The sequence below is a fragment of the Culex quinquefasciatus genome, chromosome 3, assembly GCF_015732765.1.
Source record: "Culex quinquefasciatus strain JHB chromosome 3, VPISU_Cqui_1.0_pri_paternal, whole genome shotgun sequence".
Taxonomy (NCBI): domain Eukaryota; kingdom Metazoa; phylum Arthropoda; class Insecta; order Diptera; family Culicidae; genus Culex; species Culex quinquefasciatus.
This window is the reverse complement of record NC_051863.1, coordinates 174,793,522-174,821,173: the sequence shown is the minus strand read 5'-3', so window position 1 is coordinate 174,821,173 and position 27,652 is coordinate 174,793,522. Positions and strand designations below refer to the sequence as shown.

The window sequence follows — 27,652 nt, the reverse complement described above, 5'->3', positions numbered from 1 at the left end:
AGCTCTCACGGTAATCGGACGGCTGATGTACCGTGCTCCGCGGACGGTGGAAAATTCGTGCATTTTCCTGTGTGGCAATAAATGACGTAATGTTTTAGTGCTCAGAGAACCGAGTGGGGGTCACGAATTTGTTAATTTCATCTTTCAAACAGAGAGCTTTTAAAAGGCGCAGGAAATTTATATTGAAAGTTTCAAAAGTGTGTGTATTTGTGTGCGAATGATGAAAAATATTACACAAGGAAAAAAGGTGCACCTTCTGGGCTGTCAGTGAGTGTGTGTCGTACGTTCATGGCTTGCTGTTTTGCATAAAAATTGCAAGCAGGAAAATAGTTTGATGAAAAATCATTAAAAACTGCCCAGCCAGCAGCCAGTTCCGTGAAGTTTGAGGTGTTGAAAAAGGGAGTTTGTTCAGTTCCTGCTGCTGCCCTCGGCGGACAGGAATGAAGCAGCAAATCGAAAAAGAAAATGGTTGATAATTTCGTGTGCGCTGGCTACACTTTTTACTCCAAATTTGACTCGGGAAATTTGGGCAGAGTCGAGCTCGTTCGATGTTGTGAAGGTGAGTGTTTTTTCCTTCTTTTTCATTCTGCACTAGGAAAGGACAACAATAAAATTGCATTGCATTAATCAGCTGAAGTAAGCCCCTCCACCTCCCTCCCATCTCGTCCCCCAACCAGCACACTTTGCGCAGACAGATTTTTGACTTTTTTTTTCCCTTCTCCTGCTGCTGGTGGTGCTTTGTTTTGGGTTGTTCTCTCTCCTGCCCAGTGCAGCAATGCTGGTGGGTGAAGTGGAAGGTAAACAAAGAAGGGGTGGTGGGTGATGGAGGGAAAGACCCCTCAACAAACATGAATAAATAATAATAATAAAATTGAAGAACAAAAACGAAGAGAAATAAAGTGTCGCGAATGTTATGTTTCATTCATTTCTTGTTTTCTATAGGTTCTTTCAAAAATTTGGTACCTCTATCTGTTTGTGTTTCAATCTCAAGTTAATTTGTTGTAGGACGTAAACAAACCCGCTTTTTCTCGCTTAAGAATATTGAAAATTATTATCATCAAACTCAAAAATACTTTTAAATAGTTCATCTAAACTTCCTTGAATGTTTTTTTTTTTTACTGAAAAACTCTAACATTTTTATTTGTTTGAGAGAAATAACAAATAAGATTTAAGATTTGAAAGTCGTGATGAACAAAACAAATTTCATGATGAAAGGCTCAAAACACAAATATTGACCTTTTAGAAATGTTTTCTAGATTTAGAAAATTTCCTTTTTTTTAAATTCAAATACAGTCCAGACTAGATAATCCGAAGCCTCGATTATCCGAAGTTTTGATTATATGAAGTTCGATTAGCCGAAGGTTTCTATGGGACTTCGTATAATCGAATCCCGATTTTTTTTTCTTGTTTTTAAATGTTGTCGAGTTCTTCGACTCAATTTTAGTAAAATTTGAATAGTTGATTGCCTATTTAATAATAAAATGCATGTTTTTAATGTTTCGTTACCGCCATATTGGCCTCCATTTTTGATTCAAAAGTTTTAAATCACGGTCAAGAGTCATACGTAAGCTCGCAAATCAAAAATTAGACTAAGACATTTTTTTTTCGTGATTCGATTATCCAAAGTTTTGGTTATCCGGAGTGATTTTTTTCCGAACCTTCGGATAATTGGAAAATGTCACACAAATTTCATTCTTTTGGCATGTACTGTAAAAAATATTTCGATAGCAAATTCGATTGTTAATTTGAAAAATAATCTTTGCAAAAAAAGTAAATTTCCGTATTTTTTAAATCATAATGTTTTTTATATTCATTTTTTAATAAAATTTGTTTTGTCTCTTTATTTTTATAGCTCAAGTGTTGCCTTCTTGGACCCTGAAGCATAGAAATAAAATTGAAAACGCAGTTTGGGAAAATTTCCCTTTTTGGTGTAATACATTATTTAAAAAAAAAATGGGTAATGTTTTTAGAATGTATTTTATTTTTTATTTTTCCTCACAATTACTAGCGTGTCCAGATCATCGAGGAAGGGGGTGCAATAATATGAACTATTTGAAAATTACGTCATTTATGGACACCAAATGACCAAATTTAGAACAAATTTCTGGGATGCAGTGCTCACAATAACCAACAACTTTGATGTTGACATAATATAGATCAGAAAGTACTTCCCCGTGATACAAATTATTGAATACATTTATATACTATTTTTGTATGGACAGCTGATCCGCACAGGCAGAAAAGTGCGAAAAGTATTTGCGATTATGCGGCACAGATGGTATTGTTTGGATTCGCAAGATGATGAGTCAACTGCTGGGTCCTCTCATCTGTCCTTTATCAACATTCCCTGTCGCGTTCCACTGCAATTTTGCACCTAATTGAGAAACATGGACTACATTTTATGGTTCTATTCTACTCTCCAGAATTCCATTTCCCAAAAAATCCTTTTGCCAGAATGCCTTTCCTCAGAATAGACAATGCCAATTGTTTTACAAAGAATCATGAGAATCATGAAATTCATATTTATTATAAGGCAAGGGATCATTCTGGAGTATAAGATTCTGGGACGTGGTTTATTCTGGCAATTGGATTTCTTAGGAATGGGGTAGAACCACATTGTAATAGCTAGTAGACTAGATTTCAATATCCTTTTTTGAGTTTTACATCTTTTCAGTTCACTTTGTGACTTTTCGATTTTTTTCGATCATTTTGCTTTTTGAATCTTAAACATTTTTGTGGTTCATATTAACCAAACACATGTTGTGTTCTAGTTTTAAATTATTTTCTTCTCTACCCCTTTAATTTCCATAGCAAATTTACTTTTACTCAAGTTTCTAACACAAATCGATTAGCTGCGAAACATAGCTGAGCAGAATAGACTCTATGTTTATAAACTCACATTTGCCCACTTGTATTGTTTTGCTTGAATTCCAGAGTTTTTTTGTTTTGAAAAGGTCCTATAAGCTATCGTCTTTCATTGTTTATACTGCCGTTCTACGCATAATTGTCCCATGTTCAAAAAAGTGCTACCGAGAAAAACGCGATTGAAATTTTTCGACCGATTTCTTTGTTCCTAAGCATAACTGTCCTGGTGGTCCCATTTTGCATCATTAGTTTGTCCATATAATTTTCCATACAAATTTGGCAGCTGTCCATGCAAGAATGATACATGAAAGTTCAAAAAAATCTGTATCTTTCGAAGGAATTTTTTGATCGATTTGGCGTCTTCGGCAAAGTTGTAGGTATGAATATGGACAACACTGAAAAAAGTGATACACGGTAAAAAAATTTTTGGTGATTTTTTATTTAACTTTTTGTCACTAAAACTTGATTTGCAAAAAAAAACTATTTTTAATTTTTTTATATGTTTTAGAGGACATCAAATGCCAACTTTTCAGAAATTTCCAGGCTATGCAAAAAATCTTTGTACGAAGTATGAATTTTTGAATCAATACTGATTTTTTCAAAAAATCAAAAAATTGGTCGCAAAAATTTTCCGACTTCATTTTTTGATGTAAAATCAAATTTGCAATAAAAACGTACTTTAGTGAAATTTTGATAAAGTGCACCGTTTTCAAGTTAAATCCATTTTTTGAAAATAGTCGCAGTTTTTCATTTTTTAAAATTAGTGCACATGTTTGCCCAGTTTTGAAAAAAATATTTTTGAAAAGCTGAGAATATTTTATATATTTTGCTTTTTCGGATCTTGTTGATACGACCATACGACCCTTAGTTGCTGAGATATTGCCATGCAAAGGTTTAAAAACAGGAAAATTGATGTTTTCTACACAGAAAAAAAATCATGGTAATATTACATCTGGGAAGGGTTATATCATTATCTTTATGTCAGAAAAAAGGTGTAATTTTACCTCTGGAAATGTGTAATTTTACCACTTTTCTGATGTAATGTCACTTTTTCAGTCTAAATTGAGGTAAAATTACATCATAAAAGAGGTAATATTTAACCTTCCAAAATTACAGCTTCCAAATTTACATTATTTTTTTCTGTGTAAGTCTCACCCAAACAACACTCCATTTTCTAATGTCGATATCTCAGCAACTAATGATCCGATTTTCAATGTTAAAATATGAAACGGGCGTAATCTTGAATGTTTGGCCCTTTTGAAAAGTAAGTCTTGGTTTAAAAATTTTGAAAATATTTTTTTCGAAAAGATCGGAAAATTTCACGAATGTTTCATATTTAAACATTGAAAATCGGACCATTAGTTGCTGAGATATCGACATTAGAAAATGGAGTGTTGTTTGGGTGAGACTTAGCAAACATCAATCTTCCTGTTTTTAAACCTTTGCATGGCAATATCTCAGCAACTAAGGGTCGTATCATCAAGATCCGAAAAAGCAAAATATATAAAATATTCTCAGCTTTTCAAAAATATTTTTTTCAAAACTGGGCAAACATGTGCACTAATTTTAAATAATGAAAAACTGCGACTATTTAAAAAAAAAGTCTCCTATAAATGGATTTAACTTGAAAACGGTACACTTTATCAAAATTTCACTAAAGTACGTTTTTATTGCAAATTTGATTTTACATCAAAAAATGAAGTCGGAAAATTTTTGCGACCAATTTTTTGATTTTTTGAAAAAATCAGTATGGATTCAAAAATTCATAACTCGTACAAAGATTTTTTGCACAGCCTGTAAATTTCTGAAAAGTTGGCATTTGATGTCCTCTAAAACATATAAAAAATTAAAAATAGTGTTTTTTTGCAAATCAAGTTTTAGTGACAAAAAGTTAAATAAAAAATCACCAAATTTTTTTTTACCGTGTATCACTTTTTTCAGTGTTGTCCATATTCATACCTACAACTTTGCCGAAGACGCCAAATCGATCAAAAAATTCCTTCGAAAGATACAGATTTTTTTGAACTTTCATGTATCATTCTTGCATGGACAGCTGCCAAATTTGTATGGAAAATTATGCATGATGATGATGATGATGATGATAATGCAAAATGGCTTCTTTGGGCATACCGAAGGCACCAAAAAAGTTTCAGTCGGATTGAAAAATACAAAAAAAAATCGAATGACCGAAATCTGGGAGAACTGCTCTGTTGTAGTAATTTGTCAATAGGATGCAAAATGCAACATTTCTGCCGACCCTGCTATTTTTAGGGCCTTTATTTGGACATTCTCTTGCAATTTCACTAGTAAAAATAGTACTTTTTGAACGAAAAACCTCATTTCAAGACTATTTTATCCAGAGCAGCAAAACTCTGCCTCCAAATTGCCTGTTCCATGATTGTGGTATGTTGTTGTGTCTCCCACAATTATGTAACACCTGAATTTAACTGATATTTTCACAAAAAAAAGTTATCAGACCATTCATAAAACATTACTAAGCATGAGTTTTATTGGTTTCAGAGTGCGAAGTCGTTATTTTGTAAAAAATATATACTCCTGGAGAGAAAAAAAAACTTTGTTTACATCGTAAGAAAAAAGTGTTCCGAATTTGTGGATTTATTTCAAGGGTCAATGTTTTTCTTTAAAAACTTGATATGAAACGTGAAAATGTACAGCCGGTCTATACATCAATCGAAAGATCGCAAGAAAAGCTTTCACGTGAAGGTAAAAGCAAATTGTTTTGTTCAATTATCGATTTTATATGATTTGTTGAACATTGGCCGACCTGTAAACTGTTCCGAATGTGAGGGATGACTGTACTTGGTGGGACAATTATGCGTAGAAGTGCAACGATGGGACAAACAGGCTAGGTGTTGTTTTTAACGAGTTTCCGAACAAAGTATACCACACACTAAACTTAAAAATGTCAAAAAGTCAAAATCGCCCAAAAATGACATGGGACAATTATGCGTAAAACGGTAGTATAGGACCTAATCGAAGAAAAAGTCGAGAATTGTAACTTGATTATCCACCAATAAAACTGAATTTAATTGCATTGAGCACATTTTTTACAACCAAGTGTTTCTAATCGTTGAATTCTATTGTCGATTCAGGATAAAAGAGTCACTCAAACCTAAATTTATTATGTACTTTATGGTTCTCACCATATATGTACACATGGCGATGAAAACTAAACCACATCAACTTGCAAACAGCTGGCAATGATCGCTGATTCAAAACGACCTTGGGAATTGCGCGGTGACACTTTAACAGCAATAATTGTTTCTGATTTCTTGTTTTTTTGGTTTCATTTTAACAACTTTTTGGTTTGGGTAAAATAAAGATTGTTTTTCTATTGGGTCATAATTGCCTTCATTTCGGTTGAATTGTTCGTTTGTGGTTGGCTTTAGGTTAATAACTTTTTCTTTCGGTTTGGTCGCGGTTATGTGTAACTAAACCAGATCGTTATCTGTTAGATTGAAATTTAGTTGCGCGTGATTACCGTGTTTGGCATAATTCTGTTTATTTGTTTTCTTTTTCGGTATCCGATGTAACCCGATTTCGGGCCCTTGCATTGATGTTGTGTGCCAGTGCCAGTTAACATGTTCTATAGCGGGGGTGTTTTCTTATTTTGCAAAAACTTCTTTACCTTTTGTCGTACTGGCTTCTGTATGACTGGGGAAAATTTCTACTGATATATTTTTTGCCGTAGATAGATAGATAGATAGGTTACTTATAAAAAAAATACATAAAAACTAGATTATATTTAACAATATACAGTTTTTTCGCTAGGTGGATCGACTCCACAATAACTCAACTCGTCACGCTCGTTCCACATTCCTGACCAGCAACAACAGCCCCGAAAACTCCCAAGCAACGAAATCCAAGCAAAAAAGTAAAACTATTTTCCCTTTCTCTGTCGCTCCCCGTCTTTATTGCAGGACTCAACATAATCGGTAACAATGTTAGCAGCACCTCTCCGGCACCGCCCTCGTCCGCGTCCGCCCCACCGGCGGTCGTCGCCGCTTCCATCCCACCACCGGCGAACCGCGCATCTTCTCCCCCCGCGTTAGTTCCGGCCGAACCGCCCGCCGTAGCCGCCCTGCATCACCCGCCCTCGTCGGCCGCCGCCGCCGCAGCCCTGTTCGTCGAGGTGGAGTTCAACCTCTGGACGCGACCCGATTGCGCCGGCACGCCGTACGAAAATCAGAACAGGACATGGTTCTATTTCGCCGTAACGGGTGGGTTGTGTGAAGGTGGTATGACCGAGGAACAGCTGATTACTTTTTGTTTTGTTTTGTTTTGCAGGTGGTCGGCCGAACCAGATCGTCAAGTTTAATGTGATGAATTTGAACAAACAGGCGAAGCTGTTCAGCCAGGGCATGCATCCGGTGATGAAGGTTGGGCCCGGTGGCCGCTGGGAGCGCATCAAGGACAAGCCATCGTACGCGGTGAGTTTTGAGCTGGGTGATTGGGGAAGAAGCTGGTAGTAAATCTTAAAATATGCTTCACAGATTGCCAACGACGTGTTCTTTATCTCGTTTCTGCATCGCGCGCCGGAGTCGCCCGAAACGAGGACCTACTACGCGTTCACCTTTCCGTTCACGTACAACGAGCTGCTCGAACAGCTGGGTAATTTTGACAAACGCTTCGGCCGCCATCCGTTCGATATGCACCAGATCGCGGTTGAAGTGGCACAGAGGTACGATAGCAGTGCTGCCGCGGGACCGGTTGAGGTCGTTTCGGCGCCGTTGGTGACGGGTTCGAAGAAGGGCAAGCTGGCCAAAGTAGCGAAAACGATCGAGCGGAGTGGTCCGGAGTCGTTCGATGACACGGCCCGCGATGGAAGCGGCATGGAAGACGCTGGAGTAGTCCTGCCCAAGGAGCAGGACCCGGTGAAACCGCTGGACAGTGCCGAAATGGCGTCGGCCATGTCCATCGACGATAACAACACGTCGGAGTCGATGCAGCAGATTACGAATCTTGTAAATAAGGTGAAGATTGAGTTACCACAGCAGTCGGCTGAGTCGGCCAAGGGCAAGCTGTTGTTCTTGCAGCGAATGCTGAAGACGCCCACGCTGGACGACGAAACGCGGGCGACCAACCTGGACCAGCGGGACGACATTTACTACTACCGGGAACTGTTGACGCACTCGGTTGAGCACCGGCGGGTCGAGCTGCTAACCATTACGTCGTTCCACGGGGTTCAGCCGGAGCGCGAGCCACGCCTCCGGAATCTGTTTCCCGACGAGCGAACGCCCCGGTGCCATACGTTTAAGAATAAGAAAATCGTCTTCATCTCGTCGCGCGTACACCCGGGCGAAACGCCCGCAAGCTTCGTGCTGAACGGGTTTCTCAGTGTGCTGCTCGACCGGAAGAGCATCGTGGCCATTACGCTTAGGTAGGAGCTTGATTGATTGATAATAGTTTAATAATTAACCGTTGACCATTTGCAGGAGAATGTATGTGTTCAAAATCATACCGTTTCTGAATCCGGACGGGGTCTACAACGGACTGTACCGTTCCGACACGCGGGGGCACAATCTGAACAGGGTCTATCTGACGCCAAACATTGAGACGCAGCCGTCGATTTACGCCTCCAGGAAGCTGATCAGGTAATCGGTTCTACTTCAATTTCAATGTAGATATTAACGATCACCTCCCCCAACCCGCAGATACTTCCACCTCGGCACGGACGAACCCGAACCGTACGAGCTGGAGCAGGAAAAGAAAGCTGCTCTGCTGAAGAGCTCGGCGGACACTAGCACCGAGGAGTTCATTCAGCAGCACTCAACGCTCGAGGAAAAACCTCCCACGCTAGCCGAGGAGCAGCAACCAACGCCGACCGCCGACCCTGGCCCGTCGAGTCCGTCCGCCGTCAAAAAAGGTACGACCCCTAGCAAGAAGTGCAAAAATCCCATTCGAACTAACAAGCAACAACACAAAACTTCACGACTCCCCAAACTAACACTCCAAACCATGACCTCCGGCGGGGGTGCCGCGGCCACGTGTGAACCACCGTCGCCGCCAGTGTCGACCTCGTCCAGTTGGCCCACAAAACTGTTGAACAAGGTTTTCCGCCACCGGCGTCGCATCGCCCCCAAATTGCCACCGATAATCCAACAGAGCACGACACCATCCCTGAACCTCGCTCCGGTCGTCGAAGAGCCCACACCAGCCGGTAGTGAACCGGTGACCCGAAACACCGCCCGACCCACCCTACTTCTGCTCAGCCAAACTAGCAGCCTAATCGTGGAGATTTCCCAGTCGATGGAGAAGAGCTGTGGCGGCGCCGCCGCTGCCACCGGCGATGGTTTGGGCAATATTTAGCTCTCAACTCTCACTCACTCGCAAAAAAAACTCGAACAACCTTTAGCCTACATATTTGTTTGTCCTCACGCCATGCCATGCTGCGTCGCGCCGCCGCCATGCATGTCTCATAAATCCATACCAACTGTCAACCCAAGCATTGAACATTACGCGCGCCCAAAACCTTCATTTAAAAAATCGACGTCGATTCCTTGAAATGGGGAACACGCCGCGCCGACTTCCATGCCAGCTGAAATATTCACTCCTACATCCTGCGGCCGTCATTGAAAACAGCTTTGTTAGCTACATCTAGATTGTACAGTAGAAGTTTGGAAAATTTGCACTGTGATCTGATTTGGATCAGGTTGCAATTTGAGCGCAACATTACACATTTTTTCTTGATTGAAAGATTATTCTTACATCATTTTTGATCATGTAATGTTAATCATCATCTGAAATGTAGAAAATTTTTAGAACTGAATTTTTAAATACTTCACTCATGCATTCTAGATTAGCTAAATATTCATACTTTTCGACCAAGATTTTTAAATCTGCGCCTCCATTCAAGCTAGCCAACTCGCACTGCAACTGACCTGACGATTGACGATGTATTATGTTTGTTGGGTTATCTTAGCAATTGTTTGCAAATTCGAGTATGACTATTAAAAATATGTTTTAAAACTTTTGTATAAAATATTGAAACATAAAGTTGAGATATCTATCTCAAAGATGAAATAACTTATGTGCATAATTTTTTGTCATCTGCACTTAAAAAAAAAATGATTTATACAACCTGTATTCGCACAACTCATGGTCATACAAACATGCAATATAAATGTTCAAAATTCTGTATTTTGAGCACCAATTTACTAATCGACTTGGTTTCTTCGGCAATGGTAAAGGCGAATTCGACAAAAAAAAATGCTACACTCTGATTTTTTTTGTTTCGCTTTTTAACGATTTTTTGTGTTTCATTCATTCTTTCATTCATTCGTTTATTGCTTTCAACTCCTATTTTCAATGTAAAAAAAAAACTCTATAATGTGCATTATTTATGTATGTCCCTAAAAGTAGTATATAGTTGGATTTTTTCAGCACGAGTCGTACATTTATCCAACGAGGTTCACCGAGTTGGATAAATAGAAAGAGTGCTGAAAAAACAAGTTCCGTACAACATTTTTTGTAATTCCAAAAAACACACACTGAGTGAAATTTTATGTCAAATTTTCATGTATTTTTTCAATAAATCGTTTAAATCAAAAAAATGTTGAAAAGTGTTACTTTTCGAAACAAGTGCTGAAAAGTTTAACTTTTCAGCACCCATTTGAGTGCTGAAAAGTAGAACTTTTCAGCATTTATTTTGAAAAGTGTTGCAATTCGATTCTGTTATTTTTGGTACAGAAAAGTAGGCTATTTCGTCGTTCAAGAATGACAGGAAAAGTAAGTAGTTTCACGACGGAATTGCAAAAATGACTTTTTCTATATGTAGAATGGAGCATGGCACCCGAGCACCCGATTCAAGTGGTAGAAATGACAGCTCTCTCGTAAGGTAGAAAGAAGCAAAAATTGCGCAAATGGAAATGTTCCATTCATGATCAAGCTTCATCATATTTGAAAGTATTTAATAAATCAACTTTAAATATAAGGCAGAATGGCCCGCCTAAGTAAAATGTACCAAAAACCATAGAAAAACATACAAATTTATGAATTCAGTGTAGTAGGCTTAAGCTTTGGGATGTTCCCTTCAATGTTGTTTACTTAGTTGATGAAAATGTTGAGCTTAAAACTGTTTTCGAGCCACCATAAAAAAGTTTTTTTCAGCTGCTTTTCCTGGGTGCGGGGCAGAATGGGCCACCTTAGAAAACAAGCCATTTTGACGTTGAAGAGAAATAATAAATTATTAAAGGGACATTTCTAACATAGTTTCCATGAAGTTAGACCACTTTTATGAAAATAGTCACTTACCAAAACAATCATTTTTGAAAATAGTTTAAATATGTTGTAATAAGACACTATTTTTACAAATAAGCATCAAAACAAGTAAAAAAAATCAACTAATGTTGCATTAAACGTGATTTTTAAACCTACCAGGAGCGATATAATCCATTTAACCAAAATTTCCTAACTTTTGATTGTTTTTATAAGGCAAGAAAAGGTTTGTCCATTCTGCCCTCAAGTGGATTTTAGTTTAACACTTCCACCACCAAGCCTCTAAATGATTTGAAGGACCCGTTGTTGTTTGATTACCTTCGTAATAGCTGTAGGTAACATTATAAACATTGAACAAACTTTTTCAAACAATCTAATTTTCGAGAAAGCTTATTTAAGAACCTCGAAATAAACAACATTTGCGTGGTTTTGTCAATAAATTTACATTTTTGCTCATAATTCGAAAAATACAATGAATTCAAACTTGGTTTTTAGTGTGGTGATGTTATTTGACGTCCTTTATCAGACCCTTGCCTGACAGTTGGTTTAAATCCATTCTAAAGCCCAAAACCAAGGGTGGCCCATTCTGCCCCCATGGGCCTTCCTGCCCCCCGCCCCTATTAAGACTGAAATAAGGGTCGGTGAGAAACACCCTTTGATAGAAAATCAACTAGAAACTATGAAGTTTTCCAAGTGTCGTTAAAAAAATGTTAAAACGTAAGAATATGAAGTTAAAAAAAAAAGTTATAATAAAATCTAAATTTAATTTTGTTGATTTTTGTTTTTTTTAATCCGTTTTTGTTAAGGGATAGGGGAAATATACTCATTTTAAGCCTAATAAGCGGTCGTGTTTGAATGATGCTGAATAATCTGGAGTGTTCCTTGGAATTTACAAAAACCAAGTACGTCAACGAGTGAGCATCTTTTTGTGAACATTTCTGTATTTTTTTGAATTTTTTTTGAATTAAATATACTTTATTGAATCTTTCTTATAATAATTACATTTGGTTTACATAATAAGTGGTCAGCTGTGGCTCTTCAGCTTTAGTTTGCTTTTCGTGATTTAAACACTGTTCATATTCATAACTTTAAAAGTATATGATTTATCATTTTTGTAACACTAGGTACAATGAAGAAAAAAATTAAGAAAACATAACCTAACCTAAAACTAACTTAATCTTACCATAAACTAAACCAATCCTTGAATCAAGGGGTATTCAGATATAGCACATTTTTCCCTGAATTTCAAACATTTTTCTTGAATCTTCTGATCCAACATTTTTACTTCTGCTAATTCATGAACCTCACTTGATCTTGTCCAGCCAGGAACATTCAAAACCATTTTGAGTACCTTGTTTTGGACACGCTGGAGCTTCAATTTATGAGTTCTAGCGCAACACTCCCAAACAGGTACTGCATACTCAATAACGGGGTAAATTATTTGTTTGTAAACTGCTAGCTTATTTTTCAAAGATAACTTTGATTTTCTGTTAATTAAAGGATACAAACACCTGATGAGAATGCTGCACTTGTTCAATATTTTATCTACATGCTGTCGAAACAATAGTTTCGAGTCAAGTATGAGACCTAAATATACAACTTCCTTTGACCAGGGTATTGAAACATCATTCATTTTAATCAAAACATCATCCTTTGGGACAAATCGGGCCGATTTGGAAAGTGGAAAAATGATGGTTTGAGTTTTGGCTGCATTTATGCGAATTTTCCAGTCGCCAAAGTATTCGGAAAGAACGTCAAGACCCTTCTGAAGACGGCCGACTAAATATCTGGTTATTTTACCCTTATAAATAACGGCAGTGTCATCAGCAAAAAGTGACAACACACCATTACCAGGAAGAGTAGGCAAATCAGATGTAAAAATATTGTACAGAAGTGGGCCAAGAATACTTCCTTGGGAACCCCAGCATCAATGTTGAATAATCCAGAAGCAATCCCATTCAGAAAAACCCTGAACGATCTCTCCGAAAGATAGTGCTGGATAATTTTGATAAGATACATTGGAAAACCGTATAAATACAGTTTATGTATCAAACCATCATGCCAAACATTGTCAAAAGCCTTCTCAACATCCAACAAAGCCATAGCAGTTGATTTAGACTCAAGCTTGTTCTGCTTGATGATTTTAGTTACTCTCGTAAGCTGATGAGCAGTATTATGCCCTTTCGGAAGCCAAACTGCTCATTCAAAATTATATTATTATCGTTGGTAAAATCCAAAAGCCTTGAATAGATGACCTTCTCAAAGAGTTTGGACAGACTACTCAAAAGACTAATGGGACGATAACTTGTTGGCGATGTTGGATCTTTTGAGGCTTCAAAATTGGTATGACTTTGCCCAGCTTCCAATTGGTGGGGAAGTAACCAAGTTGCAAACATTTATTGAAAATATTGGCTAGATGTTGAAAGAACTGATCACTCTGTTTTTTCAACACTAGATTAAAAATGTTATCAAAGCCAGGAGCTTTCATATTTTTCATTTGTTTAACTGCAACTTTGACTTCCTCACCAGAAACATGGGAATCTGCAGGAAATTCAAAGGTAGAGTCATTGATTGTTGAAATACTATTGGCAACTGATGTTTCTTTACGGCTGGTCATGGAAGCGCCAAGATTATGTGAACTAACAAAATGAAGCCCAAGTGCATTTGCCTTTTCCTCGGATGTAATCAAAGGAGAATCCTCAACAATAAGAGGAGGAATAGGCTTTGGTTTGTTTTTAAGAACTTTTGAAAGTTTCCAAAATGGTTTTGAATAATTCCCAAGCTGGCTTACATGTTTTGAAAATTCTTGATTTCTGATATTGTCAAGTCGGTCTTGTATGATTTTGTTCAAATTGTTAACTGAAATCTTTTGTCATAGTCCCCAGTCCGTTGATATTGTCTCCTATAAACATTCCTAAGTCTAATCAAGTGTTTAGTATCTACGTCAATATCAGTTACCTTAAAATTAACAGGAACCTCCCGAACGTTGGCAGCCTCTGCTTGGTTGATAGCCTGCTGGATCACCTCCAGCGAACGATCAATATCAGCAGAAGTTTCCGGGTGTTGATCATAGTCGATGTTGCTGTCTACCACTTGCTGAAACTGCTGCCAGTCAACGTTGTGGTAATCTTTCCGGGTTGGTTGCCGCTGCGGAGTAACGGAAGCTCCAACCTCCACAACCACCGGATAGTGATCAGAACTCAACTCTTCAAACACCTCAGGATGAGCCACGTTCTCAGCCATATTGGTAATGAAGAAATCGATGATTGAGTGATTCCCAGACCGAGCCACCCTCGTTGGACGATCCGGACTCACAACGTTGTAGTATCCGTTTTGCAGATCGTTGTGCAGAATCACTCCGTTCCGATTCCTCCTGCTGTTGCCCCAAACTTCATGCTTCGCGTTGAGGTCACCAGCGATGATGTACTTTGCGCTCCGCCGTGTCAGCTTCTGGATATCGCCCTTCAGTTTTGCTGCTGAACCATCTCTGGCATTCACCTGACGTGGGCAGTATGCAGCAATGAAGAGTACTGGGCCAACCGAAGTGGGAATTTCCACTCCAACGGCCTCGATGATGTCCAGCTTAAAGTGTGGCAGCCGGCGTGGCTTGAGATCACGATGAACAGCGACAAGCACACCTCCTCCTCCAGACGTGGTCCTGTCGAGCTGCGTCGCGATCTTGTAGTTTTGCAGATAAACTTTTTCACCGGGCTTCAGATGAGTTTCCGTGATGGCAGCTACGTCGATCTCCTTCTCGCGAAGAAAATCCACCAGCTCTAAATTCTTCCTCCTAATGGAGCAAGCGTTCCAATTCAGCAGCTTGAGGGACCTACGATCCATACTGGATGACGAACGAGGTCAGCACTTCAATCTGCTGGGTCTTGGTTTTGCATCCACGCAGTGCAGCGGACATCTGTTTGAAAATATTGAGGAGTTCGGTTGAGGTGTAAAGATCATTACCATTTTCCTCAACTGCTGGTTCTTGGGTTGGTCTTGGCTCCTGGCTGAAGCCCGGTGGTGGCGGTCTCGGCTCCTGGCTGGAACCCGGCCGTGGATGATTCATCTCAGCTCTCTTCCTGGGATCCAACGGCAACGGTGCCAAGTTCGGGACCTGGCGTCGCGGTTGAAGAGGTGGAAAATTTTGCTCCACCAGGGCTGGAGGAGTTCTACGACGCTGAGGCTGATTCTTCGTCGATGCTTGCTGCCGAATTTTCACGAACTCAGCTCTCTTGGGGCACTTTCGGTCGGTTGACGAATGCTCACCGTTGCAGTTGAGGCACTTCACCAGCGAATCTTGGATGCACTGGGATGTGATGTGCGCATCGGTACCACATTTGGCGCAACGACGCTTTAGGTGGCAGTTCTTACCTCCGTGCCCGAAGCCCAGGCAGTTGAAGCATTGTGTGACGTCACGATGCACTGGTCGGTATCGCTCCCACGACACGATAATGTTGAAAACCGCTCGGATTGCCTTCAGCTCAGGAAGCGTCGTCGATCCCTTAGCCAAATGCAGCAGGTAGAGCTGGTCACGGTACTTGATGTCTTTGTTGCGTCGGCTCATTTTGTGCACGGCCAACACATCCAGTTTCAAAACTTTTAGCTCGGCAGCTAATTCCTCCACTGGCATGTCGTACAGACCTCTGACGACGATTTTGTACGGCTTATCCATGGCGACATCATGGGTAAAGTACTCCGCCTCGTTTTCGGTCAAGTAATCCTTGACCAGTTGATAGTGCTGCCTGGATTGCACCAGCACCTTAAATCCGTCCTGACACAGACGAATGTTGCCTTGGACTTTCCCAGACTTGATGAGTTCAACCAGCCCCGCACGAAAGTCGATCGTTGCTGCTGATTGCCTCACATAAAAAGGAGGCAGTTTCTCCTTTCGCTGTTTCACTTCATTCTCCTTTGCTTCCGCTACCTGGTCCTCGTCAGGCAGTCCAGCAAACTTGTTGTTCTTCAATAACTGCTCCTCGTGCGATGAAGAGTTCTCCTCCTCCTCATCCATCGGTACAGTACCGTCGCTCTTTTTCGTCTTTTTGCTGTTCGATGTCACTTCCAAAAGCACCTTCCTTTTGGAAATTCCCGGTTTTTGGCCATCAGTTGAGGCCTCAACCTTCCTTTTGGAAATTCCCACTTTTTTGCCTGCTTGAGCCGCAGGTAGGGCAATATTGCCGGCGTTTTGCGCCGGGACGCGACGAGTCATGTTGATTCAGACAACCTTCACCAACGAATGCTCGGATAACAATGAACATTTCTGTTTATTTTCACTTTTAGTAAAAGTCATGCTATTCTTTTTACAAGCACTTAAAAAAAATTTCCCAAATGCATTCTAATCAGTCGAGTTTTCCTATTTTCAGCTTAGGTCTTTTTTTCTTCCAACGCTCTTTTGGGTCTGCTTGGTGCTGCCAAAATTGATGAAATTTTAAGCGAACACTCACGAAAAGTATCATTTATAGCGAAAGTTTCCTGGCATCACTGGCTCACTCCAACAGACGCTGCTGGTGGTGTTGGTGGCCACCCTTTGTTCTTTATTTGCCTTCGCTTCTCGCTCGGTTTTCTTCAGCCTTCGATTGGAATGGGTCGTCAAAATTGAAAAGTCAAAAGACTTGGTGCATTTGTTTTTTGATGGTGCTTGCTAATTATTTACATGTTTCGGGATTGTTTTTAAAGTGATTGACTAACTAATGTGCAAAAGAACATGTTGCCGGTAGTTGGAATCAGTTTCATATCTCAAGCGCTTTGAAATCGTTAGCGCAAGTGAAAAGATAATGATGGCGACTTTCGTTAAGCAGTTTACCTCTCATCTTGCGTGTGAATGTGTGTGCCACCAAAGTGATGAGAAATGGTCTCGAAAACTAGAAATTATGATATATCGGCATTTGAAAACCAAGTTTGGGTGGCACTTAGAAAACTTCAATTTTATTGTTTCATATTTTTTTTAGTGGCCTTATCTCAGGAACGGAAAGTCTAGTTTGCCTTGTTGTGTTAGCCGAAATTAAAGGAAGTTGTCTAAGCATTTGCAGACGGAAGTTGAAGATTTTTCTTCAAATCCAACAACAGCAATTCACAAATTGTCCGAAGATACCAAACCGAATAGAAAATTCTTAACCGTTATACAGAATTTCGCATATTCAGCAATTCCCCATGAAAACAGCATGATTCGAAAAAAAGTTGCCCGATCGGGCTCAAAATTGGTCTGTAAAATAATAAGACTCTTATTATTTTGTTTGGCCATTAGGGTGACCTACGCTGTGTTAGGGTGGTCCACAAAATTGCCATTTTCGTCGATTTTCACAAAAACCACATTTTTCCGATAGGAAAAATAGTTTAATGTTTCAAAAGTTTAGCCTTACATTTGAATAAGTCGTATGAAAACATAAAATACTGTTTTGGAGGTCTTGGGAGCAAAGAGCCTCTGTCTGAACATATTTTAGTCAGATTCCTCGGGAAATTTTACATAATATATCAAAAAATGGTGAAGTTATAATTACGTGCTCCAAGATAAGATTTAAAAAAAATAAAGACTATGAATGGTTTTCAACGCGCCGCGCGCCAAAAAACGCGAACATAAAGAAAACGGGAAAAAATAACTTTTTTCACTAAAACTGTGATAACCTATATTTTTTGGGGTAAATAAATTTTCGTAATTTACAGTCGCAACTTTTTTACCCCCAGTCCAGTTTTTTTCGAATCATGCTGTTTTCGTGGGAAATTGCTTTATATACATAAAAAATTTTGTAGAAAAGTATTTTAGTATTTAGTAGTTTTCCTATGTTTTTTATTTTTATTTTTTTTGAAAACTACCTTTTTGTGATTGGTGAACTCCTTTTTCTCAAAGTATCGCAAAAACAGAGAGTAGTCAGGACTATTTTTAACCAACTTTGTGTGAGTTGGTTGAGTTTGATTCCTCAAGTTTGGCCCATTTCGACTAGCTATTCAGCATCTGTACATTTTTTAAATTTTACACATTTTCTTTCCAATTTCTTTCACGGTTGTTTCAATTCTTACAATTTCCCCATCCTTCTTCCAGATTCCGAATCCACCGAAGAAAACACTCCTTCAACGTCGGACTCTGGTTTTGGCGAGGGCCAGCCGAACTTTTCCAAAAGCAGCACCATTTCGGACTCGTCATCGACGCTCACCCTACTGGCGTCCGTAGACCCGCTCGTAATGTCGTTAGTTCCTACCGTCGTAAGTTCGGAGCCTCCGAAAGATCCGGAACCGAAGCCGGAACCAGAAGCAGCGACGATCGCCACCAACGAAGAGGTGCTTCCACCACCGAAAGTGTTCACCGAGCAGCTCATCCCGGATCTGCTTCCGGTGGTAACGGAGAGTCAGGGTACGAGCTCGGTAGTTGCGCCTGTTCAGGCCGGACTAACCCGACCGGTTCGTAGCGCATCGAATCTCAGCACTGCCAGCAGCATGGCCAGCCAGACTGTGCAGAAGAAGATCACGGCCAAGGTAGACACGGGCCGCAAGGGTTCGCTCAAGAGTGCCACCATGAACAAGCCCAATCTGATTGCGACCACGCCGAACACGCTCAAGATGAAGGACTTTGGGGTGGGACAGGTGGGACAACAGCAGCAACCTTCGTCGGCGTTGGCGGTGACGGGTACGAAGACGGCCAAAAAGTCGTCCTCGTCGTCGTTGCACCACAAACGAGCCGAAGGCAAGATGCGACCGCAGACGCCGCAGATGTACAGCCACTTCCGGTCGCACCGGAACGAGTTCCTGAACCCGGCCAGCCAAAAGAATCTCAACATCAGCTTGGACTATCTGGCGCAGCTGGACGAGAAGAACGACAAGGTGATCTACGAGGAGAAGAGCAACATGTTTCTGTACATTGACCTGCACGGGCACGCATCCAAGAAGGGCGTGTTCATGTACGGCAACCATCTGCCCAGCACGATCGAAGCCATCGAGTGTATGCTGCTGCCGCGGTTGATGAGCGTGAACTCGCTGCATTTCCACTACGACGCGTGCAACTTTAGCGAGCGCAACATGTACTACAAGTGAGTGTTGGGATTTGTACGAAACTTTGGGCGGAATTAACATTACTTTTCACAGGGGTAAACGTGACGGCTTGTCGAAGGAGGGCTCCGGCCGAGTTGCCATCTACAAGTGTTCCGGATTGATCAAGAGCTACACGCTGGAGTGCAATTACAACACCGGAAAGAGCGTCAATCAACTGCCACCGCGAGGAAAGGAAGGTTCCACCAACAAGGTTCAATCGCCGGTTCCCCCAAAGTACACCCCAGCCGTCTTTGAAGAGGTCAGTTTGTGCGGGCACTTCTCAAGTACCAACAAAATAATCACACAAAAAACAAAAATCGTTTTCCAGGTCGGTCGCGCCCTCGGTCCCTCGATCCTGGACCTGACCAACTCGAACCCCGCCTCGCGCCTCCCCAACTCGGAGTTCCGGACGCTGCAGGGCCTGCGCAACACGCTGCGCATCGAGATCGAGCGGGGCTCGTCGAAGGCGCGCGTCACCAACAAGGTAGGAGAAAGGATGGTCCCCGCTTGTTGTCCCCGGAGTGCCCTTTGCTATGCTGCCTGACCCCCGCCACCACCACCGCCACTACCGCCACTGCCAATGTCTTTTGCTTGGGTGGGGAAAAAGTCTGCCGGGCACCACCGAAGCAGCTACCACCACCACCACCACCACGGGGAGCAGTTTTTCTCGTGGTGCTAGGCGGGGGGAAGGGTCAGGTGGTGGTGCTTGTGCTTTTAACCCTGTGCTTGTTTTGATAACTGTTTTGTGTGATGTGTTGCTTTATTTTTTGTTTTATACTTGTTGTAAAAAGATGTTCTACTGTTGTTCTAGTTAGTGTCTGCTGGAAGGAAAGGGAAAAATTAATAACAATCTTATTTAAAGTTACACTTACTTCAAACGTTTTGATTTGCATTTTGATATCATTTATTTAGTTTGCTTTTTCTTTTAATTTATTCTTATCCGAACAAAATTTGTAACGCCTTTTTCGTATGTTTGCTTTTAAAGCTTATAAAACGGCTTATTGTAACGTCTATTTGAAAATTATGAATTATTTATCTAAATATTGATGTTTTAATTTTTATTCTGTGAAAATTTCTATTCAGTTCCGCTTTTCTAGATTTGAGAGGCTAGATGTCCCTAATACAAATTTAGCTCATAAAAAGTAAATTTACAAAATATTGCATTTAATTTAAAAAAACAAAATCTGCCTTTGTTTTCAGATCCAAAATTTCAATGACTTTTGAGTAACTAGGCTACATGACTTGCTGTTCAGTTTAATCGCGTGTGTTTATTGCCCTTGTTATTCTTGTAGAAAAATAATAATAATAAAAAAGATTTTATAAAGATGCGAAGTTCTACAATTGTAATGTTAAAAATTTTGTCAAATTTCAAGTTAAATCTATCTAAAAGTTAATAAAACATTCAGTTGAATTCCATTAAGCAAATGAGCTGAAATCTGAAAAAAAAACCTCTCTAAATCTACGTAAAACTTGAAGACAAACGTTCTCTACGAAATCCGTCTTTTTTTTTAATTTTATTTTTTGAAACTTTTATGGTGCTTTCGGTATGCCCAAAGGATACACTTTGCATCATTAGTTTGTCCATATAATTTTCCATACAAATTTGGTAGATGTCCATACAAAAATGATATTTTGAAAATTCAATAATCTGTATCTTTTGTTATTTTTGATCGATTTGGTGTCTTCGGCAAAGTTGTAGGCATTGATAAGGACTACACCCACTGAGAATTTTGGCTCGGGCCTCGAGTCGATCTGGCTCGAGATCGAGCCTGAATCGAGTCGAGGCTCAAGCCAAAATTCTCAGTGGGCAGTGGAAAAAATGATACACGGTAAAAAAAAATTGGTGATTTTAAATTTAATTTTTTCTCACTAAAACTTGATTTGAAAAAGCACTATTCTTATTTTTTTTTTTAGGGGACATCAAATGCCAACTTTACAGAAATTTCCAGGTTTGCAAAAAATCTTTGACCGAGTTATGGATTTTTTTTTCAAAAAATCGAATTATTGGTGAAATTTTCATTCGTGAACATTCGTGAAATTTTCCGATCTTTCCGAAAACAATATTCTCAAAAAAATTATATCAAGACTAACATTTCAAAAAGGTCAAACATTCAATATTACGCCCTTTTGAATTGTTAGTCTTGATTTTTTTTTGGAAATATTGTTTTCGAAAAGTTCAGAAAATTTCACGAATGTTTCATATTTTAACAGTGTAAATTGGACCATTAGTTGCTGAGATATCGACATTAGAAAATGGTGGGTTGTTTGGGTAAGTCTTTGAAAACATCAATTTTCCTGTTTTTAAACCTTTGCATGGCAATATCTCAGCAACTAAGGGTCGTATCAACAAAGTTCAAAATTGCAAAATATAGAGAATTCTCAGCTCTTCATAAATATTTTTTCATGGTGCACCAATTAAAAAAAAATAAAAAACTGCGGCTATTTTCAAAAAAGTAACCTAAAAATTGATATAATTTGAAAACGGTGCACGGTTTATCAAAATTTCCCTTAAGTAGTTTTTGATTGCACATTTAATTTTACATCGAAAATTGAAGTTGAAAAATTTTTGCTACCGATATTTCGATTTTTTGAAAAAATGTGCAAAAATTCATAACTCGGTCAAAGATTTTTTGCACATCCTGTAAATTTCAAAATTTCAAAGTTGGCATTTTCTGTCCACTAAAACATATAAAAAAAATCAAAAAAATAAAAATAGTGTTTTTTTGCAAATCAAGTTTTATTGACTTATTATATATTACATTCTAAACTGATCCTCGGTCCCAACCTGGTCGCTGCACCTAAGGCTGGTACAAATATTTTTAAAAGTTTTTGTCACCCCCTTCAAAATTGGCCCGAAAAATCAGGGGGCAAAAAAAATATTTCTACAATAAACTTCAAAATTTCAATGAAAATTCATGTGCAACCAGCTGAAATCAAATTAAAATACATTCTTCTGCGTTTAAAATCATTTTTAGCATGTTTGGGTTTATTAAAAAATCTTAAGATTTTTTGAAAATTTTCGATGCAAAATCTTTTTTTCGATACAATTTTTGTTTTAGTCAGATCTTAGATTTTTGAAAACTAATGATTGCAAAACAACTGAACTAGTGTAAAATGCATTTTAAAACACTTTTTCATTTAAATGTAAAGACTATGGCTTGTTATTTAAATTTTTATATTTTTGCCCCCTTGACCTCGGCCAGGGCCGAGGACAAAAACTTTTTTAAATATTTGCATCGGCCTAATAGGACCTAAAAAAATATGTCGTGAATAAAAAAAAACTTTGCCCAAGACACCAAATCGATCAAAAAAATCCTTCGAAAGATACAGATTTTTTTGAACTCTCATATATCATTCTTGCATGGACAGCTGCCAAATTTGTATGGAAAAGTAGGGGGAGAGGGGGTAATATGCACCCCCTTAGGGAAAACTCTGATTTCTCAACCATCACAGCATTACTGTGGAAGAATTTTGTTCGATGTTCTAAAACAACTATTATTCTTCGTAATCCTTGTGAAAAAAGTGTTAAAAAACCTCAAAATTGTTCGAAAATGTCGAATTTCTAAAAACATTTTTGATTCATTTCAAAAAACATTGCGGGGCAATATGCACTACAACAACGGGGCAAAATGCACCACAACATGGGGCAAAATGCACCGGGTAAAAGTAGTTTTCACTAGTCACCACTAGATGACACCGCTGTTTTTTTTTTCAAAGGAGCTTCAGAGCGGTGCATTTTGCCCCGACCACGCTTTTTGCAGAAAATTTAATTAAAATGCATTTTTTGATGTTTTTGGACTCATCTATCTACAGAATAGTGAAGATTATGGCAAACACTATAAACCTCAATACTTACAATAACAATAAATGCTTTTTATATTGTCCAAAAATCATAATGAAAGTTCAATGAAAATTAGATGAAAACACAACATTTTAAAGTTTTGCAAATAACTTAAGCTGTTTTTATACTACGATGCTCAAATTTTTCCAGCATGGTTTATTAATGTTAAGCTTCCAATTTCTATGAGTTTTTCCCCGGAAAATTCTTTCAAATACCGAGAAAAGCAGGGGGTGCATTTTGCCCCGGGGGTGCATATTACCCCCTCTCCCCCTATATGGACAAACTAATGATGCAAAATGGCTTCCGAATGCACCAAAAAAGTTTCAGCCGAATTAAAAAAAATACAAAAATAAAATCGAAAAAGTACTGTATTAGTGAAGGCCTGAGACCTACATTAAAATTAAATAAAATACATTTTCGAATCCTTTATTTTTTGAAAATTAAAATTTGAACATTAGTATTTCAAGTTTTTTTATTTTTAAAAGATCAGAATCAGAAATCATTTTTTTTTAAATTTTAGAATTTTTCGAACTATGAATTTTAATATGTCAGTTTTCTTAGAAGTTTTTGAATTCGTAAATTCTAAAATTAAAGAATTTTCGTGTTAAAAAACTTAATGCTCTTTCTTATGACCTTTGGATTTACTTTATTTTTATTAAAAGATCAAAATTCTGCTTTGCAAATTAGCAAATTTAAATAATTTGATTTTTTCATCAACCCATAGTGCGTTTTTTCATATGGATTTTTGCTTTCCTTCCGAGCTTCGCACTAGCCTTAAAGTTGAAATTTGTTGTACCTTTTCTATACAAATATTATTGAGTTTTTAGATCACGAAGCATAGAAAAACGCTGTACAATGTTGAAAAACACTTGGCATATATTGGCTCAACCATTTTATATATACATACATAAAAAAATGTGTTGAGAATGCAAACCTTACTTTGACCGTGTTCTCACGCAAGGGCGTGAATAAGAGAGCAACTCTCTTTCTTCCCGTTTGCTCTAGTTTACTCTCGCTTTTCAGCACACGGAAGTATAGAAGAGAGGAGAGCGGCTCATTTGTAAAAACCTAAAAGCTTAAAGCATCATTGTTTAACGATTAATATTCATAAAAACGATTAACAAACGCACGGAAATAAGTTTTTCATGTTTCAAAATTACATAACGTTTCAAAAATCGCAAGAAAAAAGTAAAACCGTTCCATACAAACAAATTGGTATTTTTTTTTTATTCGTGAAACAGAAAAATGCTCACTTAAAAGCCGACTGTTTCGAATCGGATTGAAATAATTGGACACTTTCTTATTGTTCTATTGCTTAGATATTTTTTTTATCTTTTAACAACTCTTCTAGAAACCCTAACATTTATACCTTTATAGAACGGCGATTATTTGTGGCTCGAATGACGGAGTCGCTGATCGAAACATAAATCGCTTACAATCCTCTTTGAAGTTGAAGAATGAAATTTTACAGTGAAGCAAATCGCATCAAGCCAATAAAATTTGTTGTTTGTTGTAAATATATATCTATTTTTAACCTCATTCTCAATCTTCTTTTGTACCAAGTTTGTTTCTAGTTGTTTCAACGAGTATTATCAAAATAAAAAAAAACAAAATGTGATCAATTTCTGGTTTCTGCTTTTTAATCTCCCTCTATCTCCATTACTTTTCACATCTTTACCTTCTCTTCTTTAACTCTTTATCTCTCTCTACATATCTTCTCTCTATTAGTGTAAAAAAGTATTTTAATCTTGGCTGGTTGTTGATTGTAGTTCCCCCTTTTGCTCGAGGCGTCGTAACCGTTTCTTGTAACCCCCTCCCTCCAGAACCTGTTTCCCGACAAGGCGTGTTTAAAAGCGACACGGTTCGCGTATTTCTCGTATTTCTCTCTCTTGGAACTGTCCCATTTTTCTTTGCAGGTCCCGAAGACGCACTCGAAGCGGTTGAGCAACCAGTCGTCCAGTTCGCTGGATGTTGCCAAGGAGAACGCCCTGCAGTGGGAGAGTGGACCGGCGGTTGGCATTTGTGGACCAGCCTTGGGAGCGGCAGGGGTAGCAGCTGCGGCAGCCGTGGTGGGATCCGGGAGTCCGACCGGGGCAGGGAGTAGCGGTGAACCACTCGGTGGCAACGGAAACTCGTGCTCGGCCACTTCTAGCGGTGGGCGGCAGTTCCTGAAGGGTGGCGTTGGCGCAGGTGTTTCCGGCAAGACCCACTCGGGCAAGATCTCGCGGAAGGGCGTCGGTGTCGGAGGGAAGGGCTTCGGCAAAAAGGACGCCGTCAAGAAGACCAAGATTCTGTGCGAATCGGGCGTCGCCGTTGGAGCGGTCGTGGCCGCCGGTGGCAAGAAGCTGCAGGAGCTGATGCGTGCCAAAGACCAGCACCAGGTTCCGCGGAAGAAGATCAAGGTTTCACCACCGCATCAACCCCAACTGTCCACCGTGGACGGATTCGATCTGTGCTTCAAGAGTACCGGCCTGTCGGCGACGTCGCTGCCCAACTTCCTGGCCGCACCGCCATCCCTCGGCGAGCTTCCCCTGTCCAAGAAGGTCAAATCCGAAGCGAAACTGCTCGAGGAGTGTCTCGACTGCGACGACAGTCTGGATGCGCCCTGCTGTTCGTACTCGTCGTCGCTGCCGTCGACGACCGCCGCCGTCGCCACCACCAAGCTCATCGCGACCTACAGCCCGGCTGGTTCTCCGGGGTCGGACATTGGTGTACCGTCGAGCCCGCCAAGCTCCGGAAGTGGTTGCTCCTCGTCTGGCGGAGGAGTTGGTGGATCGAATGTGGACGGAACTAGCAGCGCTGGTTCCAAGGCCGGTAAGATTAGCAAGTTCAGCAAGGCCACCTCGGCCAAGTCAAAGCTGGGCAAGTCGTCCGATGGTAGCGGCAAACTGCTCAAGAAGAAACGGTCCCTCAAGACTGACTCGAACCTTAAGCGGAAGAAAACCCGGGTCAAGCCTGCCCTCACCTAAATCGTTGTGATGAAATTAGCAGTTACTTCTTTTTGTTTTTTTACATATATGCTAATAATTATCCGGGATGAATTTTTATTTATGAAGTTTTTATAAGAATAATATTTGTTGTTTCTGTTGTAAACGCGAAAGAACTGTTAGGAACAGACAGAAAAGTGCTTTGGGTAGGATTTTTGGAGCGTGAAATTTGATAGGGCTAGGTAAAATATTGAATTGAACCAATCGCGCAGTTTGGGATCAAGAGGAGTGCGTTGTGTGTGAATTTAAGCTCTTTTGGTTAACTTTCGGCCACCGAATCTTACTGCCATTTTTATTACTTTCCCAGATTTCCAACCAACTGAGTGCACTTTTCGATGAGTTTTATTTTTATTCCATCAGTTCGTACTACAAAGATTGTTTTATATTATTTTACAAATTCTATTTTTCAAAACCACATTCAACACATAAATAATCGAGCTGTTAAGTGTGCGGTGTTCAGATTAACGTTGTCGATAAACGCTATCTACTAACAGGAGTTATTAATTCTAGAGTACTTTTTCGTTAGGACATAGAGAAAAAGTAATCCAGAATTAATGCAAAGAGCAAAGTTCAGACCATTAATCAAAATCCGTAATGTTGGACTGCAAATTCTGCGACGTCTGCACACACATTAATTGCTGTCTTAACATTCGTATCTACCCAAATTTAGGAAAGAGAGCTGCGCGAGTGATTTTTAGTGAAGCGAGGTATTAACTAACGCTACTAACACGATTCAGCTGAAGGAAACTAAACAATAAATTATAAAGGAAAAATAAACAATAAAATAAAAAAGCCCAGGTGAAAACCATGGGTCAGATGCAATAAATAAACATGATTTGAAAACATAAAAATGTAAAGGCTGCTTGAGGCGAGCTGTTTTTTTTTCTTCTTCTTCGCGTTGTGCACACATTATCCGAAATATCCACTATCCCAAAAATGTTGCTGTCTTATGAAGAAAGAACGTATTTTTCAACATTGCTTGCTTTCCAATTTAAGCATAACTTAATTTGGCAACTTTTTTCCATTCTTAGCAATACAGTTTAACACATATTTCCTATAAAGAAATCTGCTGGTTGAAATTAAACATACCAAAAATTAAACCGAATTTTGTTTATAAAACTCTACAAAAATGAAAACGATTTGAACACGGTAGAATTTTTTTGGAAATTAGAAAAAAATGTTTATGTTGCCACCTGGTTGGTACCTCAAGCAATTTTTTTGTACAAGTTTTTAATAACTTGAAAGTTTTTTTTACAACTTAAATAAAGAAAATGTGAACTATTTCAAATTCCCTTAATGTGGCAGGGTGGCAACTCAAGTCTGAAAAATCGGGAATTCTCCAAAATCCGAGATTTTTTTTTGTCAAAAAGTTAGAAAAAGTTGAGAATCTCAAGAATACTTGTTTGAAAATAATTTTCTAACACTTGAAATTTTTTGTAATATTTTGAACATTTTTCAAATAAAACTATCTGAATTTTTTTACTTACCTTAAAATTTTAGGTTCCTTTTACTATTTTTTTTTAAAGTCTTATGAACTTATGAAACACATTTTTATTTAAGGGAGCGTTCTTTTATTACGTAACGCAGTAGGGGGGGAGGGGGGGTCGGAGGCCGTGTTACGCTCCATACAAAATTTTTAAAATTTGTATGGAAATTTTGTTACGAGGGGGGGGGGAGGGGGTCTAAAAGTCCGATTTTTTGCGTT

At 39.2% G+C, this 27,652-nt stretch overlaps 1 protein-coding gene across 1 annotated transcript; it reads left to right on the top strand.

Annotated features, from left to right (window-relative positions):
• LOC6047854 lies at window positions 1–26,798 on the top strand. The gene is made up of 10 exons (XM_038260310.1): window positions 1–559; window positions 6,807–7,106; window positions 7,174–7,316; window positions 7,380–8,266; window positions 8,322–8,480; window positions 8,541–8,752; window positions 18,137–19,118; window positions 19,174–19,378; window positions 19,448–19,603; window positions 24,877–26,798. The coding sequence occupies exons 1-10, from the start codon at window positions 466–468 to the stop codon at window positions 25,927–25,929; spliced, it is 4,191 nt and encodes a 1,396-aa protein (XP_038116238.1). The 5' UTR covers window positions 1–465; the 3' UTR covers window positions 25,930–26,798.
• Window positions 26,799–27,652: the final 854 nt, after the last annotated feature.